Consider the following 20,608-nt stretch of genomic DNA (forward strand, 5'->3'; position numbering starts at 1 on the left):
ATTTTAATTCCTTAGTATTTCAAATGGAAACCCATGATCCCTTCCTGCAAGAATTTTCGCCTTGGGCATTTATCATTTTTTTTCTCTCACTTCCTTTGCTCTCTTTGCCTCTTTGTGCTTGTGGTGTCTGTACAACAAGTTCTCCAGGCCCTGGCTAATTCTCGGTACCCTTGAATCTCTCCTGACAGCAGAAAGCAGTGATCAGATAGGTTGAATGATTCAGTGGAAATTTAATCTGATCTCATTTTAGCCATGTGAAAGAAGCAACCTGCTGTGAACTAGAATTGTAATGCTGGAAATTATCTGATTTCCACAGGCCTCTCTTCCTTCTCTGCCCTGGTGAATGACTGTTAAAGGAATTTAAAGCATGTAAAAACCTGATAAAAGTTGATTTGTTGCCTTAGCCATTGAACTGGACATCTTGCCTTCTTGCAGGTGAAGCTAAAGAGTGGTACCACAGACTCTAGATTTTATTTCTAAAGACAAAGCATTTAAGTGTATTCACTTAAGTTGCTTCTTGAGGCAATAATGTCTTATTCCCTCTAAATTAGACTTCTAGCTTTGAACCTGGTTTGAAAAGCAAAACAAAACAAAACAACAACCACAACAAAGAAATCTCTGTCAATAGAACTCTTCAGATGCAAGGACTGACAACTTGAAAGATAGAGTTGACAAGATGGGCTCGGTCAGTTCACTCATCTGAAGGAAAGCCATCCTTTATTTGTGGTTGGCTTGAAAAGGCCTGTTACAATGCAGAAAAGTTGAGAAATGGAAGGAGAAAGTGGAGAAACAAACAGGAAAAGAGTGAAAAACTGGATATAAAAAAAGTGTAAGGTATAGAAGAAACAACAGCTTTCAGAGTGGTTTTGCCAATGTTTGGGAAGATTACAGTGATCGCTGCTACGTGGCTGGCCCATAGTAATTCATGTCGCCCAATATTTGCCTCTGTGTAGTTCTCTCTCTTTGAATCTGAGTTGGGACTGTGACTTATTTTAACTAACTGGAAGTGGCAGAGCAATGCTGTATCAGTTCTTGGTCTAAGCCTTAAGAAATTCTACTTTTGTTTTCTTCAGAGCCATGGTCTGTTTTATAAGAATTCTATTAGCCTGCTAGAACCATGTGGAGAGATTGTCCATCAAAGGAGCCACCTAAGAGGGAGTGTCTGAGGGACAAGCCTGGCCATCCCAGTGTCCCAGCCAATCCCAGGCCCCTGCTGACCTACCAGCCAGATCAATCCATGTGTATAGCCATTCGTAAGATCAAGAGAAGAGTCACCCAGCCAAGCCCAGCCCAGATTACAGACTTGTAAGTAAATAAAATGTTTATTGTTTTAAGCCACTAAGTTTTGAGGTGTTTTTTTATATAGCAAAATATAGCTGCTGGTTTGATAATGAAGGGTCAGGAATCAATACCCAGTGGGTCTACTCTCTGAGACAGCATCATAAAACTGAAGATGCACTCCTGGGTTGGTTCAAACCTTACTTTGTCACTTTTTAGCTCTTGTGGCCTTGGACAAGTTATTCAGTCTTCCCGGGGCTCAGTCTTAGTATCTTTTAAGTGAGGTAAATATTTCTTTTCTTATAGAATAGGTAAGAGATGAGGTGAGTGAAAGTTTGGGGCACAAATTAAGTACCCACCAAATGTTAGTTCTGTTCTATGTCCTACAGGTCATTCCCTCACCACCCAACCCCCTGCCCCAGGGGATAAAAGTGATCCAAACTACATTAACTCTCAGGGTAGCTCCATGACCTGTTAAAGGGTATTCTGTCATAGGTCAGTTTTGCACTGTGTATTTTTATTTGATTAACAATCATTGTGTTTACATGAAAAAGAAGTAAACTCCTAAAATACAGGTAATGGTTTTTTTTTTTTTTTTTTTTTTAAGATAGCAGGTATAGGGGGCACTGCTGGAATCAATGCACATTTGAATCCATGTCCTAGACTGTGTACACCTGCTCCCCTGGAATACCACAGCTGTTTACTAGACTAAGCTGGGGTCATCAAAGAAGACTGAAATTATCCATTCAGTCTATTTTATTGCAGAAGGTATACACTACATTTCCATCCAGTTGTCACAGAAAAGCATTACTATGTCAATTGTTTGTGAAGTTCACTCAGGTGAAGATTGCAGGTTTCAAGGTAGTACTGGATAAAATTTGGTGTTGAGTCCTTATCTTCATACTCGAAAGAAAACAGTCCCATATTCAGTGTCCAAATTATGTGCAGACATCAAGTTTCCAAGCCTTCTGAGACAAAACACACACATACACATACACACGTGTGTACATGTAGACACACACAAAAGACAGAATTAAGGAAAAAAGAAATAATCCTGCTCTGGCCTCAGTTTCCAATTTGTAAAATGAGAAGACCAGGCTAGAAAGGTCTCAAGGTCACTTCCAGCTCTGACGTTAGCAGACAGTTCAAGTCCTGTGCATGTACTAGCCCTTTGTGGGATTAAAGACACAGGTTGCTCTCCAGCAAAACTTTAATTGCAGAGCTTTAATTAGAAAAAGAATCAAAATACTCTTTCAGATTATGTTTTTTTAATTTTATTTTTAATTGTGTTTTTATTATTTCCATTTTATTTTAAAAGAAAAGTGTGAAAGCTGCAATTTGCCAAACTGCTGCACGTTTCCTTGCCATACAACTGCCCTAGCAAGTTAACTTAAAACAATTTTCTAAAATGTATTTTTAATGAGAAACTTAGATCCCTAAAATTTGTCTTAAACATTTTTTTTTTTCCTTCAGACCTCTTATAGGGCTCTAGAGTTTCCATACCTCAGTGCCAAGAGCATGGCAAAGGAATTTGGCTCAGCTTAGTAATTACCTTGTGTTAGTCTAGCTCAAAGTTGTTTTTCTCTTAATGGCTTAAGAGAGCCATTCGAATGCTTTGATTTTAGTAATAAAAGTTCCAGTGGGCAGAGTAGGTGAATGCCCATGTAATGTTTAGCCTATTAAAAGGGCCATATCCAAGGCTTACAAAGAGTAAAGTCTTACTAGCAACTCTGAATAAGGGTAGGTCAATGTAGAAAAAGGCGTGAGAAAATAAGAGAGCTAAAGTAATTCTGGAAGTGTCCTTCTCTCCAAATAAGATCCCATGATTATAATGGACATTTGTTTTTGCCCTCTTTTGTGGCAAGAGGGAAGAATCTCTCCAAAGTCTCTCTGTGTACTTCCAGACGGCTGACTCACCCCAGGCTTCATAGTGGAGCATGTACATGCGACTACAGTTTCTCAAACTGTCTACAGTGAAGGACCATTTTGCTTCCTCTCCCACACCTCCATCCTTTGTGGGCTGGCACTTGCACAAAGTATTATAAAAATGAATTGCTGGAAAAATGGCACAGTGGCCCACAAAATACAGGCCTCAATTTTTTATTATTAGATTTAATTAATCTGTCAAATTGTAACAAAAGTTTCTAATCATCTTTAATTTCTATACTTATCTTGTTGCAGTTGATGACAAAAATATGGAAACAGCCACTGATCCATGGACCACACTTTGAGTAGCACTGGTTTAAACTAGGCCAGTAATATCCTCTGGTTCCCAGTAATTATTTTAGGGGTGTTTTTATGGCCTGAGCTGTTTCCAGTTAGTTGAATATTGGGACTTTAGTTGAGAAACTGTGGCAACAATTCTGTTTGTCCTGGCTGGATGCCATCTTGGGACTACGAGAGATGTGGCTTAAGAATGAGTCAACACCAAGAAAGCACAACCAAGAGATGGTGAGCCAGAAGCTGAATCTTCTCCTGTCTTGTGGAGAAATAGAAGCCAATAAATTAAAATGCTTTGCTTAAGGTAGAATTCATCAGGTTTTCTATTATCGGCAAAAAGAGTTCTATGTGATACAGTGATTAATCTGCATATTTCCCCCTCACTCTCAACCAGCTTGCCAGACATCTTTCCCAAACAGAGATCTGGGCATGCCATTCTTCTCATTACGAAAACCTTAGCTTCCCACTGCCTTGGTAGAAAGTTCAAGGTTCTTAAACTGTCATTCAAAGTCTTTCACAATTGAGATCCCTTCTTTTTTTAGCCTACTTTTTGGCTACTCTCATCCTCAGACACATGCCTGATGCTTTAGTGTGATCAGATATGCACTTTATATATGTTACAGGTTTGCTCATGTTTCACTTTGGCTGGATTGCATTTCCTCTTCCCACACCCTTTTCTAAGAATAGACCCTTGAGAACATAAGGCATTAATTACTTTAAAATGTTAAACATTATGCATCACCATCATTCCTGCTGATTCAAAGGCTAATTTCAAGAGTGTTGGCAGGAGGGGAAATTGATGCACCCGGAATTTGATAAAAATTGCATTTAGACCCCAAAGATGTAATTTCATAGGGAGTCTGATATGGTCTTGTTACCAGAAGTCTCAGAAAACAACAAGCTTAGACAAAGTGTAACTTTTAAGTTATTGTGAAAATGAATGAGCAAGAGATGGAAGCGTATGTCTGCACCAAAATATGTACGTAAGTATTCTTAGCAGCTTTATTCATAATAGCCAAAAGTAGAAACAACCCAAATGTTCATCAGCTGATCAATGTATAAACAAAATGTGGTATATCCACACAATGGAGTATTACTTGCCATGAAAGACATGAAGTACAGATGCATGTTATAACATGGACGAACCCTGAAAACGTTATGCTAAGTGAAAGAAGCCAAATACAAAAGGCCACATAGTGGATAGTTCCATTCATATGAATTCCAGAGTTGGCAAATCTGTAGAGAAAGTACATTAATGATAACCTAGGGCTGGGGATAATGATGAGATTGAAGGGTGAAGTCTAAGGGGACAGAGTTTCTTTTTTAGAGTGATGCAAATATTTTAAAATTGAATGTAGTGATAGATGCACAACATTGTGAATATACTAAAAGCCATTAAAAGCCACTTTTAATGGGTGAATTGTATGGTATGTGAGTTATATCTCAATAATGTGGTATTTAAAAAAATGAGTTTATAGGAGCTTTATTCATAGGTTCCAAAACTGTGAAGCAAACAAGATGTCCAAGGTGAATGGATAAATCAGCTGTGGTCCATCCAGGCAATGGACCAGTATTCAGTGCTAAAGAGATATGCGCTATTAAGCCATGAAAATACATTCAGTAACTTTAATTGCATGTTTCTAAATGAAAGAAGCCAATATTAAAAGGCTACACACTGTATGATTTCAACTATCTGATATTCTGAAAAAGGCCAAATTCTGGGGACAATAAAAAGGTGAGTGGTTTCCAGTGATTGGTGTGGAAGATGCAGTGAATAGGCAGAGCACAGAGGATTTTAGGGCAGTGAAACTACTCTGTCCAATACTGTGATGATGGATACATGCCATTATCTGTTTGTTTAAACCCATGTAAACCATGGCCTCTGGGTGACAAGGATATGTCAATGTAGGTTTGATTGTAACAAACGTCTCACTCTGATGCTAGATGTTGATAGGTGAGGTTCTGCGTGTGTGTGTGTGTGTGTGTGTGTGTGTGTGTGTGTGTGTGTGTGTGTGTAGGGCTGTTGGGGGATCAGATGGCATATGAGGACTCTATACTTCTGCTCAATTTTACTGTGAACCTTAAACTGTTCTAAAAAAAATAAAGTCTAAAGAAAGAAGAAAAGGAGGGGGAGGAAGGGGAAGAGGAAGAGGGTCAAGGGCCGAGGGGAAGAAGAGAGGAGGAGGTGATCTTACAAGGCCCATTTCAATGGGCACCAGCTCGGAAATTTTCCCTGCTCCACTCTCATCTTCTTCCTGGTAGAAGAATTAATTGCTCCTTTATCTGTATTTTTGTTGTGTTCTTATTCCTACTTTTATAGTTCATATTATTTTATTATAGTTGTTTGCAGATCTCACTTACTGGTGATGGAGGCAATGCCTTATTTTCTTGGCATTTCTAGTAGAAATACTACAAAGCAGAGGTCAATAAAAATGTGGTATATGAATGAATGATGAACACCTTAGCCACTGTTTTAAATGCATTTTTAAAGGATTTTGCCTTAAAATCTGTTGTTCTTCAGACTTTCTGATAACCTAAAAATAGCTCCCTCCATGGGACTCATCCCTGGGATAATGGTTGGGATGTGTGGCACTGAGGACATGTGACAGTCCTAAACTAATGACCTACCTCTGCTGAGTCTCCTCAAATAGCAGCATGTTATGCTAGCGGAGCTTTTGGAAAATACTCCTCCTGGGGGAGACCATAAGTGCAGCGTGAAATCCGGGATCAGACTTCTGCGTGGTGATGAAGGTCACCTGGGAAGAAGTCATTGGGTGGTGAGGAGATCTCACTCTCCTAAAAGCTACCACCACCACCTCGGGATGGCTGCCTGAAATGCTCTGGTGAGAGCCTTATTACCAGGCTTTGGGGTTGGATATATGTAAAACGTGTGAAATGTGTTCCAGGGAGGGATGACATTTTCAACTTTTATTATTCCTTTATACCTTTCTGAGAGTCGTATGCAATAGAGTTCTTGAAAGCAGAGTTTAAGAGGGCAATAGGGAAAACCTATCATGACACTGGTGCTAAGAATGAAAAGGAGGGGAGTGTCTGTTGTGGCTCACGGGTTAGTAAACCCGACTAGCATCCATGAGGACACAGGTTCAATCCCTGGCCTTGCTCAGTGGGTTAAGGATCTGGTGTTGCTGCGAGCTGTGGTGTAGATTATAGACACAGCTCAGATCCTACATTGCTATGGCTGTGGTATAGGCCAGCAGCTACAGCTCTGATTGGACCCATATCCTGGGAACCTCCATATGCCATGGGTGCTGCCCTAAAATGACCAAAAAAAAAATAAATAAAATAAAAGATAAAAAATAATTAAAAAAAGAATGAAAAGGAAAATATACCTAAATGGTGATAGGATGCCAAAAATAGCTTTTCTTTACCTCCCAAATTTGGCACCATTTAATAGACAAAGTGAATATTCTCAGTCACATGAATCTTTGATTTTAGGAACAGGGTATACTTTTTATTTTAAGACATCACTATTTATATTGTTTAAAACAGAAGCATTAAGATTGTAAGAATTTGGTTGTCAGGACTCTGCTATGTTTTTGCTGAAGTCACTTGACCTCTCTGAGCTTCAGTTTTACTCATTGATAAAATGAGCACAGTAATGCCTGTCCTGTTTACAACACAGGATGTTTGTGGAAATCCACTGAGACCACTAAAAGCAAAATGTTTTGTAAATTAGACAAATAAACTTATAATTTATAGTTGATGTTAGTCTAGGGAAAATAGGTACTATGACCCCCCTCTTACTAATTGCCAATGGAGTTTATTTGTGGTTAGTACAAAAAGAAAAAGAAAAAAAAAAGTGATGTACCTTTAGTCCCTTATTTCTGTAGATTTTGAAGGACCTTCTACCAGATTCTAAAAGGGAGCCTTGTTAACATTTTCAGAGAAGCCTTTGAAACGTCTAAAGTTTTTTTTTTAATCTTTTTTTTAAAATTCTTTATTATTATTTTTTCTTTTTAAGGCCACACCTGCAGCATATGGAAGTTCTTGGGCTAGGGGTTGAATCAGAGCTGCAGCTGAGGCCTATGCAATGGCAACACTGGATCTGAGCCTCATTTACAACCTACACCACAGCTTGCAGCATCACCAGATCCTTAACCCACTGAATGAGCCCAGGGATTAAACCCACTTCCTCATGGACACTATGCTGAGCCACAGCAGAAACTCTTCTTGTAGGTTTTATTTTTATTTTATTTTATTTTTAAAATATTTTAGGTGTTTATTTTTTATATAAAATGATTTTAATTTTTTTCCATTATAGCTGGTTTCCGTGCTGTACAGTAGAAAATTGACAGAACCCTCTTGTAGGTTTTAAACACAAAAGCACACAAATGTATGTAAGGCTATCTAGCCAAGAGGTAGCCTTTTAAAAGAGAAAAGCTATTCCTTTTTTTTTTTGTCTTTTTAGGGCCACACCCCTGGCACATGAAAGCTCCTAGACTAGGGATCAAATCAGAGCTGTAGCTGCCTGCTTATACCACAGCCTCAGCAATTGCAGGATCCAACTGTTTGTGACCTACACCGAAGCTCATAGCAATGCCAGGTCCTTAACCCACTGAGTGAGGCCAGGGATTGAACCCAAGTCCTCATGGATACTAGTTGGGTTCATTACCACTGAGCCACAACAGGAACTCTGAGAAGAGCTGTTCTTTAACCATCTTCTCAAAGAATCGTTCATTTGTAGCCGAAAATTGGAGAGGGTAGGCATGCAGGGATGCCTTCCTGAGGAGTATAATGTGTTTAAGCAGTTGTCACCCACAGCGTCTGTCCCTTTTTTGATCTAATCCCAGAGATCACGTGGCAATTCACAAATGCCATGGGGGCCCTCTTCTATGTGGTAACCCTTGACTCGTGGAGGGCTTTTTCCTAAAACTGCACCATGAAGTCTTTAAAGGACAGTGACAGGTGCTCAAACCTCCTTGTTTCCAGCAGTAAATATTTATTAAATGAAAACTTGGCTGAGGCTGCACATCAAGGTGAGGAGGAAGTGGCGCCTCTTGGCAGATTTTATCCTTAGGGCAGGTAACCTGTTCCTGCATAATTGAAAGAAGACTTTGCGGGCTTGAAGGCTGTCTAACCCTTTCTCAGGAGATCAAGTAACTGGGCTAGGCTGTGGGTGTCAAATAAAGGGCATCAGAGTTAAAGAAAGACATGAGAAGTTAGAGACAGTTCAGAGGACAGCCGTCAAGAAGATCAAGAATTTAGAAAGGAAGATGTAGGAAGGGGGCGAAAGGTAAATACTGGGATTATTTAATCTTGACAGGAGCCTGAAAAAAAAAGTGTGGCAGGTAGTTGATTTTCGAACATACATGGGGTTGATTATTAGAGCTGAGCTTCTCAACCTTTTTTTGTATGTGTGTAGCAAGGCACTCTTAGGAAAAGGTCACATTTATAGGACCCACAAGGATCATCATGTAAGGCTGCTCAAGACTAGATTCTGCCTTAAGGCTTTGACACTCCTGGGTCCCACCCTGCCACCAGAGGACTTAGCATAATGTAACCCATCCCAGCCTTTGGAGAGTGTTATGGACAGAATGTTTATATTTCCACCAAATCCATTTGTTGAAACCCTAATCCTAACATAATGGTATTAGGAGATGGGGCCTTTAGGAGGTGATTAGGTCATAACAGTGGAGGCTTCATGGATGGAATTAGAGTTCCCTCAGCCTCTTTTTCTGCCATGAGAGGCTACAGGGAGAGGGCAGCTGCATATGAACCAGGAAGTGGGTCTCGACAGACACAGAATCTGATAGTGCCTTCATTTGGAACTTCCCAGCTTCTAGAATTATGATAAATAAGTGTTTGCTGTTTAAGTACTCAATCTGTGGTGTTTTTTTAAGGCAGCCCAAACTGACTAGGACAGGGATTGTGTTAGAATCCCTGTCATGTGTTAGAAAACTGATGTGGCATGAAGGGACTACCTGTATTTTAAGTCAAGTAAGAAGTAGAGCCAAAATTTTAAAACAAGGAATATTGAAATAAAATGAGAAAACCCTTTATTCTTAGGTTTGAAAATACAGAATTGGTTTTTCAAAGGTGTGGGTATGTATGTATAGCATGTCCTGAAAGTCTTTATGCAGTTTAAGCTTCACTAACCTCAGAAAAATAAGTGCTACACACTTATCCTCAAGATTATGTGAGGTTTAAATTATTTACATTTATTTTATAGTGATTTTGGTTTTCTGACTGTTGAAAGATGAATTATTCATTTTAATTATTTGAGCCAGCCCCTGTCTGAAGATGGTAAAGGCTGATTGAAACAAAAACCACCATTTCCTATTCAACATTTGCAAAACTAAGTAAAAGAACTTTAAGTTCTCTATCTGGGTTCATGTAGAAAAAACATTCTGTAGGAAAGATTGATTTAAGGACATAAGTGACCCTGACTGTAAATGTCCAGCGAAAATCTCAGGCAGTTTTTCACACTTTCAAAGCAGTGGAATGGTGACACTCAAGGTCCTCAAACAGAAAAGAGGACTTGGGTGATATCTAGGTTACAGATGGAACAGGCAGAAAATTTCATTAATCTAAATATATGAAGTCATGAAAGGATGGAATTGGAAAACAGGATGGCAGGGTAGAACAAAGGCACCTGAAGAACCCAGGAGGGGTGGAGGGGTTGGTTCAGCAGGTGGGTGGGGGAGGGGCTGTGGGCACATCCTCTTCAGGTTGCCCCCTCCCCCACCCTCAGAAACCCTTTGTGACTCTTCAGTACTCTGTGATGCAGGCCTGGGACTATAACCAAGCCCCTGCACTCTCAGTGCTCATTGACTTCAAGGCTGCCTTGTGATTCAAATAATGGAATTCAGAAAATGGAAAGTTCTCTCTTTTTTAAACAGCCACACTGACCCATGTCTGAGCTTTGGCTCAACGTCCTTGGATATTGACCCCAACCTCACTGTCGTATGTGGGCTAGGGTTGCTCCTTCTGTTCCTGTGGTACCTGGTGGGGTTTCCATGTTTACCGACCTCCTGTAAAACCAAAGACATCCGAAAGGTAAGTAACCCTGGGAGAACCCCCAACAGAGATTCCTTACTATTGGATCCATTTTTATTCCCATATTTTAAAGTGAGTTTGCTTCAGTCAGAGAGACATCTTAAGATAGGGAGTTTGAAGAGAGGATAGAACTCATAGACCAGAAAGGGCAAGGGGTTCAGGGAGAACAAAGGCTGACGTATGAAACTCACAGACCATCTGAGTGTTTGGAGGATTCCAGGATAAAATCCCAAACAGTGATTTCATGGCCCTGGGTTGGGTGATGTAGAGAGTTTTGAGGTCTATGTAGGAGAACAGAGTTCCCCAAGGCTTGATCACAAGTCACATTCTCACGTCAGGCATCACCTGAGCAAGCCGTTCTGAGTTGGGCATCAGGCAGTGCTGAGCTTGAGATCCTCTGAGCAGAGGCAGGAGCCTGAGATCCAAGATCCAGGGATTTATCTGAGAGACACAGACATGACTTTTGGCCTCAGATTCTATGCCCTTCTTGAGCAGATGACTTCTGAGAATGTCAAGTATGGCCCTCACGGACAAAAGTCCTTCTTTGTGTTTTTCAAAGAAAACATTTCAAACCTTTAAAATTGATCAAAGGGAGGAAGACATAGTTCTATTAATTAAAACAGTCATATTATTCATGGATAATGAATATCTGAGTTTCCTAAAGAGGAGCGAGAAAATGAATCCCTGCCTTTCATTCTTTTCTTTTTGTTCTCAGCGTCAAGGCAGAGCCAAGAGGAGAAGGAAGGGTGGAACATCGAAAGGTAAGGTTCTGCTTATTCCATCCAGCTCTCCCAGGGTGACCCTTCCTGCCTCTTCTATGAGATCCAAGGTCCTTGATTTCTGAGGATGTCAGTTGACAGATACAATTCCTCTCAGAAACTAAAGCTCCCAGAGGGGAGGCTCATGGAAAAGCAGTCAGAGCCTGGGACACTTCTCAGATTCCCTGCCCTGCCCATTGCTGGGCATGAAGCAGTGAGGGACCTGGGCAATGAGTGTTTCCCATCAGGTGGCCATGTGAGATGTCAGGAGTCAGAACTTCTGTGTCCTGACTTTGTAAAAGTCCTTTGACCTCCTGGATGATCAGACTCCTCTCTGAGGCAGCACTGATCTCCATGCTTCACATGGTGGTTTTAAAAGCATCACATGAGATATAAATGCATGTGAAAGTACTTTACAAAGGAAGAAATATACACATGTGAACTTGTTAATATCATTGACCACTTTACCCCATGTCCTAATTCTTGGGTCTTTCAGAGTTTAATATCCCAAGGTGTTCCAATAAAGGGACTTCTGTATAATACCTGTGCTTCTACCTTCATTACATATAATCCATTCTGGTTTCTCAGGTTGGAGATGTCGCCAGACAGAAACAGAGGAGAAAATGAAGCTGATTTCCATTCTGAAAAGGTGACTAGTCTCTCCCCTTCTTTCCTGACCCCTCTTTAGCACATTCTAAGCAATTCCAGGGATTCAGTGCAGCCTGCTGTAGTCATGGGAGGGTGTAGCATAGGAATGAGTAGGTGAATGAAGGCCTGGAGGTGAGGGCTATGGAGTGTGTTGTGAAGTCATAGAGGTGGAGAAATGTAAAGGGGCAGCAGGCTCCAAGTGACCCCACCCCTACCAAACAAACAGGTCTCCCTTTCTTTGTTCTTGTTCTGGTTGCATCTTTGTACTTCCTTTCTCCTGCAGCCCCCTGGGCCGGCATGATGATACCACCCGCTTTCGTCAGCTGTTGTGTCCAGACCCTTCCTGTGAGGTGTGTAATAATGCATCTGCTGAGGTCAGTTGGCTGCTGTTCCCAGAGGCCTTGGAAGATGCTACTTCCTCTGTGTCCCCTTTGGCTTCTACAGCTCCTGTGACTGACTCATCGTTTACTCTGTCCCCTGACGCCTCAGCAGTCCCTCCGGGAGACCTAATACCAGCCTCTCTGTCTGAGCCTTCCCCACTGCCCCCCTCCATTCTCTCACCGAGGCCGATGACTCCCTTAGTTGACTTTTTTTTACCCTCACCACTGGGTCACTCTCTGTCACCAGAGCCTTTTGCTCCCTTGGATTCTGAATTCCCGGTAGACTGTTCCCCACCCCAAGCCCTTGCCTTCCCCCCTCTCCTACCACATGACACTCAGACAGCAGATCCTGTTGTCCCACCAGAGGCCACTCTGTCTCTGAATACCATCTTCTCTCTTGACCCCACCTTTGCCCAAGATATTAATAACTTATCAGATTTGTCCCAGGCAATGAATCCCATTGATTCATTTGCTTGTCATCATGCACCACCAACCCTGTGTGTTTCACCACAGCAAGACTGCACTTTAACTGTCACTCAGTCTAAATCAATTGCCATCTTACTGAAGCCTCTTCCCGAGAGCACACCTCCTGATAGCCCTGGTGCATTGTCCACTTATGTCCCAACACTCAGAGGCATTGATCATTCAGGCCTGTCAGTTTCAGACTTCTCCTGGTGGAAAGCTCATGCCAAAGACTTGTTTCCTCCCACATTGACACAGTGTGATTTCAATCAAGAGTTTCTTGCCCTCCATTCTGCAGAGACCTCTTTTGGGGGAGACCCTGCAGCCATCTTTGTAGAGCCTGGGAACCTCTCATTTCTTAGCCCTGATGTCCTGGCACTCCTGGAGAGACAGGTCCAAAAGAGGAGTGATTTCCTGATGTGGAAGGAAAAAGAAAAGAAAAAAGATTATTTTCCAAAACAATTTGGTCCAGACTACCAACTAAATTCTTCAGAGAAAATGATGGAGTCAAATGCTGATAAGCGCGACCCGGCTGCCTCCCTTCCTTTTTGGAGCAGCAAAGACAAACCAAAGGAGCTGCATATGCATCAGCAGCCCCCATATCCTAAGTCCTTGGAGGACCATTTACAGCAAAAATGTATCCAGCTCTTCTGGGGTCTCCCATCTCTGCACAGCGAGTCCTTGCCCTCTGCTTTTCATGTCTCAGGTGATGGTTCCTCAGTCTTTATTTTCAATAGAAACTCTAATTTCTCTGCAGACCAAGAATCCCCAGTGCATCCCCATCCCCTACCTTTGTCCTTACCTGAGATTCAGCCTGAACCCTTGCCTCAAACTCTGCCTCCATCCCAGCCTCTACCTCTCACTGAAGTCCAGCCCCAGGTCCACCCTCAATCCCCACTCCCAGTCATACCATCTAGTCCTCTATCCCAGATTAGGATCTGTGGAGTGTGTTTCCATAAGCCTCAGAATGAACCAGAGTGTCTTACCTCATCTGAAATTCAACAGCTGGAATGGAACATGTTGCAGAAACAACAGGAAAATTTGTGGGGTGTACCCTCTGTGGTCCAAAGATCTAAGGAAGACTCTTGTCTACCAGCTCCCAGTATTTCTTACCACCAGGTCCCCCGGGGCCCCGGGGCCCCCCGGGCTCATGCTTCAATCTCCATCCCTCCTGGGGAGTTTCCTCTCAGTGATGAAATTCGAAAGAAACTAGAGCATCACCTTCGAAAAAGGCTCATCCAACACCGGTGGGGCCTGCCCCGCAGAATCACTGAGTCTGTGTCACTGTTAATGCCTCCGAGAGAGTTTTTGGAGATCTCTGAGGCAGAAAGCAATTACGGAGTCTCACTGATCTCTGTGCTTAAGGGTCAGAGTAGCAAAAATCTGAGTGTTGGACTGAGCCAACCTGGAAGCATCCATGAGAGGGACTCAGAAATGCTCCAGCAAGAGGCAGATGTGGGGAAGGATCAGGGGCAGAGCCTAGAGCACCACCCGAAAGATCACCTGTTGAATGACACAAAAAGCTCTTCAGATAAGGATCTGGAGTATGACTCTGAGAAAGACCTAAACAGTCAGATGCCAAGTCTCTCAGAGGAAAATTTAAGGGTGTCAGCAGGGAGCCTAGGTCAGAGACAACTTGAAAATGCCCTCAAAGTACATTTGAGCAAGAAGTTTGAGGAAATCAATGAGGGTAAGCTCCCTGGGACTGTGAATAGCTCATGGCATGCTATCAAACAGACATTACTTATTCTTGAGAAATCCCACACTCAAATAGAAGAGAGAAATCTGCCATCATCCATGGGCGAGAGCTACTCCCTGAATACCTGCCACGAACTGACCTTTGTTGATTCCAGGGCACAACAGATGCTGGAGGCCCATATTAAAAAGTTTCATATGAGGATGTTGTGGGGCCTTCCCCGCAAGGTCCTTGAATCCATAGAGATCTTTAAATTGAAAGATGCCTCTTCCCAGTCCTTGTCCCATTCCAACTTTTCCTCCTCAACCAATGAGCTTTCTGAGGCAGACTCCAAATCTGGGAGCATCAGGTTCCAAAGAGGAAGCTCTAAATCTCTTCACGGAGACAAGGTGGGAACAACAGCTTCAGCCCCTGCCACCAGGCCTGTGGGCAAAGGAGGACAGAGGATCCTGAGACGATCACACCCTAATACGAACCGTGGGCTTGCAGAGGATGTTCAGAGAAGTAAGGATGCCAGACAGACTCGGCCGACTAGCAAACTCTGCATTTCAGGGAAAGCAAATCAGAGACAGATGCACCCGGCCAACAGATACCCCTCAAAGCTGCTTACAAAGCAAGCTGGGGCCCGACAGGAGCCAAAGTCTAAGAGTGTGAGTTCTAGAGATAAAGGAGAAATGAAGCAAGGCCAAAAGGTGGAGAAGTTAGAACCTGTTTCCATGCCCAATGTGTCAAGGGAGATATTCAGGGCTGAGGAGCTCAATGCTGTTCAATTAAAAGCCAGTGAGAATTTGACAACCAGCAAGCCAGGGAGCTCCCAAGCCATAAATGTGAATGAGAATAAAGTTGAAACTACTGTGACCACTGAAAGGCCCCCAAGAAAACTACCAGTTCCCCAAGATCCTAAATCCTTAGACCTTAAGGAACAACTGCTTGATGAGTTAAAATGTAAACTAGAGAACAGGGGGCATAGCCAGGCTCAAGGCCGTCCCCTTGATGCGTCCCTTGCTCCAGATAACTTGACTTACAAGGCCTCACTGACTCATGCCCAGGGTGTCTCAGGTGGGGATATGGGAGCTTCCCAGGTGCTGCATGCCCATTTGGAGGATAGAGGAATCAGGATGGAGCAGCAGCAGAAGACTTGGGTCCCTAAAAATGGCTTCAGGAGGTGCCAGGATAATAATTTCCCATGCACTGCAAAGAGAGTGAGCTCTCCGGGACCCAAAGCAGAGGAGCTTGGTGGAGGGGATGCAGGGCTGGGGACATCCCAACTTAGGAGGAAAAGTCTCCCTACTCAGAAGATGGTATTAGAGGAGACGCTTGGGAGCAAGTCTTGCCAGACCCTGTCACAGAAGGGGCAGCCTCCTCCTGAAAGTCTTACCAGAAAAAGAATGAAACACTTTTTTCAATGGCTTTATCCGGGGGGAAAATGCAAAAGGCAAGAAGGCCCCCAGGAGAAGGGCAGCCCTGTATCAGCTGCACAGATCAGAGGCCTAGTCAAGAGCAGAGCTACTGTTACTGGGACAACTGAAGCTCAGAAAATTATGACAGACATTGGGAAGTTTCTAGAGGAGAAACTGGTATGTCAGCACCCAGTAGATGTCCCCTGCTCTCAGGAGTCCCTTCCTTCCCCAGAGAAGTCTGGGAAAACTCAGCAGAAGGCAGAAGTGCAGGTCCAGACAGGACCTGGCCAGGGGCATCCTCTCAACTACCGGGTTCCAGTCTCTAAAGTGACAAATAACAAGTCCTGCCACCAAGAAGCTATCTTTCCTGGCCAGAGTTATCCTCCAAGTACCAGGAAGATCAGAGACAAGAACATAAACCCCCATAGAGTTGTGGCTTGTAAGGGCCAACAGTTGTGTCAGAAACATCCCCCACCAGTGCCCTGCAGGGAGCATGTGCCCCATCCAAGCCCCACCTGCAGGCATCAAGCTGTCCAGGCCCCGCTGGCCACACTCTCCACTGCTAAAGGCACTGTGTTCAGAGATCTGTCTCTACTGTTTAGACAGAAATCACTTCTCCAGAGTTTCCAGGGAGGAAAAGGTCCCATCCAAAAATAATTCCTTCTATGTGCAGAATATTGATTCTTCCCAATAAATATTTCTCTAATATATTTTTTTCTGTGTACTATATTGGGGCATGGGTTTTGGCTAACTCAGGGCTTGTGTGTGAAGGAAAGGAAGAAGACAGCTCTTGCTGATTGCTTCCTTTGGCTTCGGCTAAAAGGTGACCTATCCCCTCTGGAGCTCTTATTGAGAAATAGATAATATGTGCCCCTTCCCCCTCAAAATCCATTTCCTCCATGATGAAGCTGGGGGGAAGGGGCTTTGCCTTCTGCCTCTTAGCTTAACCTTAATGAAAGTGTATAGCAGCCCACACATCCCCCCTCAGTGAATGTTTTATATCCTTTAGAGAAACAGGGAAGACAGGTCTTCTATATCTAAAGAGGGTTAAGGACATGTATACTTTCTGAAAATGATGCTGAAGAAGAAACAAGAGATTAATTTTTATTCAGAATTTACCCACCAGAGGCTTTTCCAGATGGCTAAACCATGAATGACACTGTTTGGGCAGGGGTATTGCTGTCCTAGATCCTGGGCTGGTTGAGGTAGAGTCCACAGATAGCATAGAAGCTGCTTAAGAATCTGTCATGTGGGTGATGTTAATGTGTCAGGGAAGTGCACTTTGAACTTGACATTGAGGTTTCCCTACTGGAAAGGCACCTTGGGGAAGTGGTTGCCCTTCTTGGGTGTTTCTTTAGGCTGCATGATTGACCTTCTTTTCTTTTTGCAGAGCAAAAGTACCACTCAGCTGTCAGTGGTAGGAATGTTGACAAGCACCCACCTACCTCTCAGAGTAAAATACGGCTAAAATACACAGTAAGGAAAAGTTGCCTCAAAGTGAGTGGAAAAGTAAGAAAAAGTGAAGGGGAAAGAATGTCCTTGCTGGTGGAACCATCATGTCCATATTGTGACCCTGTCCTGCTCCCTCATTCATCAGTCTGATCCAAGCACCACATCCTTGAGGCTGATCAGAGCATTGATACCAAAAAGGCATGGGGCGGGGGTGTCTTTGAGTAATGAAACAATATCTTCATGGATGTCATCAAGCTTGGCATCCCCCTCTTTGGGATAAGTGATCTTAGTGCTTTCCTTCCATCTATGCTTGATGACAACATACAAGAGCTTGCCCTTGGTGTGTACAGTTCACCTGTCAGGACAGAGTTGCCACCTTTGATATTAACAGCCTTGTCAGAACCATGGTAGACCTTCCCCAGAATACCTGCTGCTCAGGAACTTGAAAGTCCTAGGCTATGCACTCAGTTACATAGGGGCTCACCATGGACAACCTTTTTTTGGCCAAGACTGCACACAGACATCTATGCTTACGATGAGGTCTAGAGGGAAGGCAACTCCACTTGTACAGACTGGGAGTCAAAAATAGTGTGCATTATCTTAGCACTTGAGTTTTTTCCGGAAAGACTTGTGGATGCTAGATGTTAAACGAACAAACAAACAAACAAAAAAAAACTGAAATAGATGTCTACTATGGCCTTCTCACTATTTTATCTTCTTTTTTCCCCTTTTTCTTTTTTCTTTCTTTCTTTCTTTTTTTTTTTTTTGTCTTTTTAGGCCCACACCCATGGCATATGGAAGTTCCCAGGCAAGGGGTCCAATTGGAGTTCCAGCTGCCAGCCTACACCACAGCCACAGAATGCCAGATCCGAGCCACATCTGCGACCTACACCACAGCTCATGGCGACACCAGATCCTCAACCCACTGAGCGAGGCCAGGAATCGAACCTGCATCCTTATGGATCCTAGATAGATTCGTTTCTGCTGAGCCACAATGGGAACTCCTACTTTTATCTTCCTATCCAGAGTTAATGACATTGAACCTACAATATCTGAAGCTTATGATTGCAGAAAGAAGGCAGATTCTGTGGAGGCCTGGGAGGGACAAAAGATGGGTTGGGGCCCAGGGTGGGGAACATGAGGAAATGAGGAAGCAGTGGAGAACTGTAACTCCATGTAGATAGACCTGCCAGTGACCCAGCCTCCCAGTTCCTACATCATCTCATCCTAGGGTCTTTTACTTCCATTCCAATGCAGTCACTGCCACCTGGTAGAGCTTATTACTAAGAACACTTCTGCCACCTGGAATAACAGTCTGACATTCCACCCTTTGGCCTCATGCCCCCTGTCCTTCCAGCTTATATACCACTCATTAATTTTTCAACTTCAGGTCATTTTTCCATTTATTCTTTACCTATCCACTGAGCTCTTGTTTTCCTTTTCTCCCTCTCTAGGGTAGACTGGATGGTCTATCTGGTTATTAACATTTAAAAAGCCCCACTACAAATGGGCCTCATCCAGTCTCCTTTAAACTTTCCTGTGTGACAAAAATTCCTTATCTCTCTTTTTTTCAGAAATTCCTTCCTATAAGTAGCTGATCACTACTGGATTAAATCTCACAATCAAGTATATTGGTGACATGATAAACTCAGCCCCAGCATTACCTGGAAATAATTCATCCATTCCACAAATACTTATTCCATGCTTACTAACATGTGAACAAAACCAATGGAACTTAGATGGCTGTTTCCTTTGAACATTTTCTCTCTAGTGGTACTCAAATCTATTTAAAATATACTCCACTTTTCTCAAATTTAGGCCATCTCCTCTTGCTTAGCAGATACACCAAACCACCAAACACAGAGGAGCTAGAAGCTATGAAATGGGAACTTTCATCAAAAAACCTTCCAAAAAACCACTTTCCCATTCCTCCTTTCCTTCTTCCTGTTGTATGGAAAGAAGTTTCCTTCCCAACCTCAAAGGAATTATACATCCTGAAATTTCCTTGTTAAGAGATAATTAAACTCTAGTCTTGATGGAATGAGCCGATGTGGGCAGATATTCTTTGGTTGCTTCCATGTCCTTATGAGTCATTCAACGTCTTTTATTTTTTTAAAGCTTATTATTATTTTTTTTAATGGAAATGTTTAGACATGCACAAAAGCAGTAGAACAACGTAAGCTCTCATGTACCCCTCACCGGATTTTCACAATTATCATTTATCATGTGATACATCCCTTATTTTATATTATGATTTAAGTGTAAAAGCCCATTTAAACATCTTACCATCCATTTCTTGGACATATGCTCTGTACCCATGTCAAAGCTCTCATATATATATATTTTTTTTGTCCATTTCTAGGGCCACTTTCCATGGCATATGGAAGTTCCCAGGCTAGGGGTCTAATCCGAGCTGTAGATGCCGGCTTACACCAGAGCCACAGCAACGCGGGATCTGAGCCGCATCTGCGACCTACACCACAGCTCACAGAAACGCCGGATCCTTAACCCACTGAGCAAGGCCAGGGATCGAACCCGCAACCTCATGGTTCCTAGTCGGATTTGCTAACTACTGCACCACGATGGGAACGCCTCATATTTCTTTTTTTATATTTACCACTTGTGGTACACATTTATTCACAACAGATGTGCATAGCATTGGTGTCAAAAAAACATTGTGCTTTAGAGGGTCTGGAAATCAGTTCTGCTCTGCCTCTTAATCAACCCTGAGGAGTCATTTGACTGAATTCCTCCTTCAACTCCATCCAAGAAGTAATCTTTTAGAGTAAGTTCAGTGCATAATATTGCTGTCCCTTAATAACGAAGTAATTACGATATGCAAAAAGGATAGAAATAGTAAGCTGTCCGTGTTGATAAAGACAATGGTATATGCATTTCCAAATATTTAAAAGAAAATATTTTTTCTGTCACAGTTAAAATGATCTATTTTGTTTCAAGGTAAACATAATGGATTACATTTTTCTTTTTTCCTGAAAGCCATTAAAAGTAAGAGCAGAGGAAAAGTTGCTCAATAGCATTAGCCCTCATGGACTATCAATCAAAGCTGCTATGAGATAACACTTCCCACACTCAAGGATGGCTGGAATCAAAAAGTCAGATTAAAACAAGTGTTGGTGAGAATGTGGAGAAACTAGAAAGCTCACACACTGCTTGTGAGAATGAAAAATGGTGCAGCTGTTTTGGAAAATAGTCTGGCAGTGTCTCAAAAGGTTAAACATAGGGTTACCATGTAACCTAGCAATACCACTTGTGTGTATATACTTAAGAGAAATGAAA

The 20,608-nt window shown here is 42.6% G+C and overlaps 1 protein-coding gene across 1 annotated transcript in view; it reads left to right on the forward strand.

Moving 5' to 3' along the window:
* Nucleotides 1-19,690, forward strand: part of SPATA31D1 (SPATA31 subfamily D member 1) — a 194,394-nt gene extending 174,704 nt beyond the window's left edge. Inside the window, exons 3-7 of the mRNA XM_005660180.3 lie at nt 1,074-1,305; nt 10,359-10,515; nt 11,231-11,276; nt 11,862-11,922; nt 12,205-19,690. Of these exons, the coding sequence (XP_005660237.2) occupies nt 1,118-1,305; nt 10,359-10,515; nt 11,231-11,276; nt 11,862-11,922; nt 12,205-16,516 (4,764 nt within the window). The 5' untranslated portion in view covers nt 1,074-1,117 and the 3' untranslated portion in view covers nt 16,517-19,690. The remainder of the gene's footprint in view (nt 1-1,073; nt 1,306-10,358; nt 10,516-11,230; nt 11,277-11,861; nt 11,923-12,204) is intronic.

This window comes from Sus scrofa, chromosome 1 (genome assembly GCF_000003025.6).
Source record: "Sus scrofa isolate TJ Tabasco breed Duroc chromosome 1, Sscrofa11.1, whole genome shotgun sequence".
NCBI lineage: Eukaryota > Metazoa > Chordata > Mammalia > Artiodactyla > Suidae > Sus > Sus scrofa.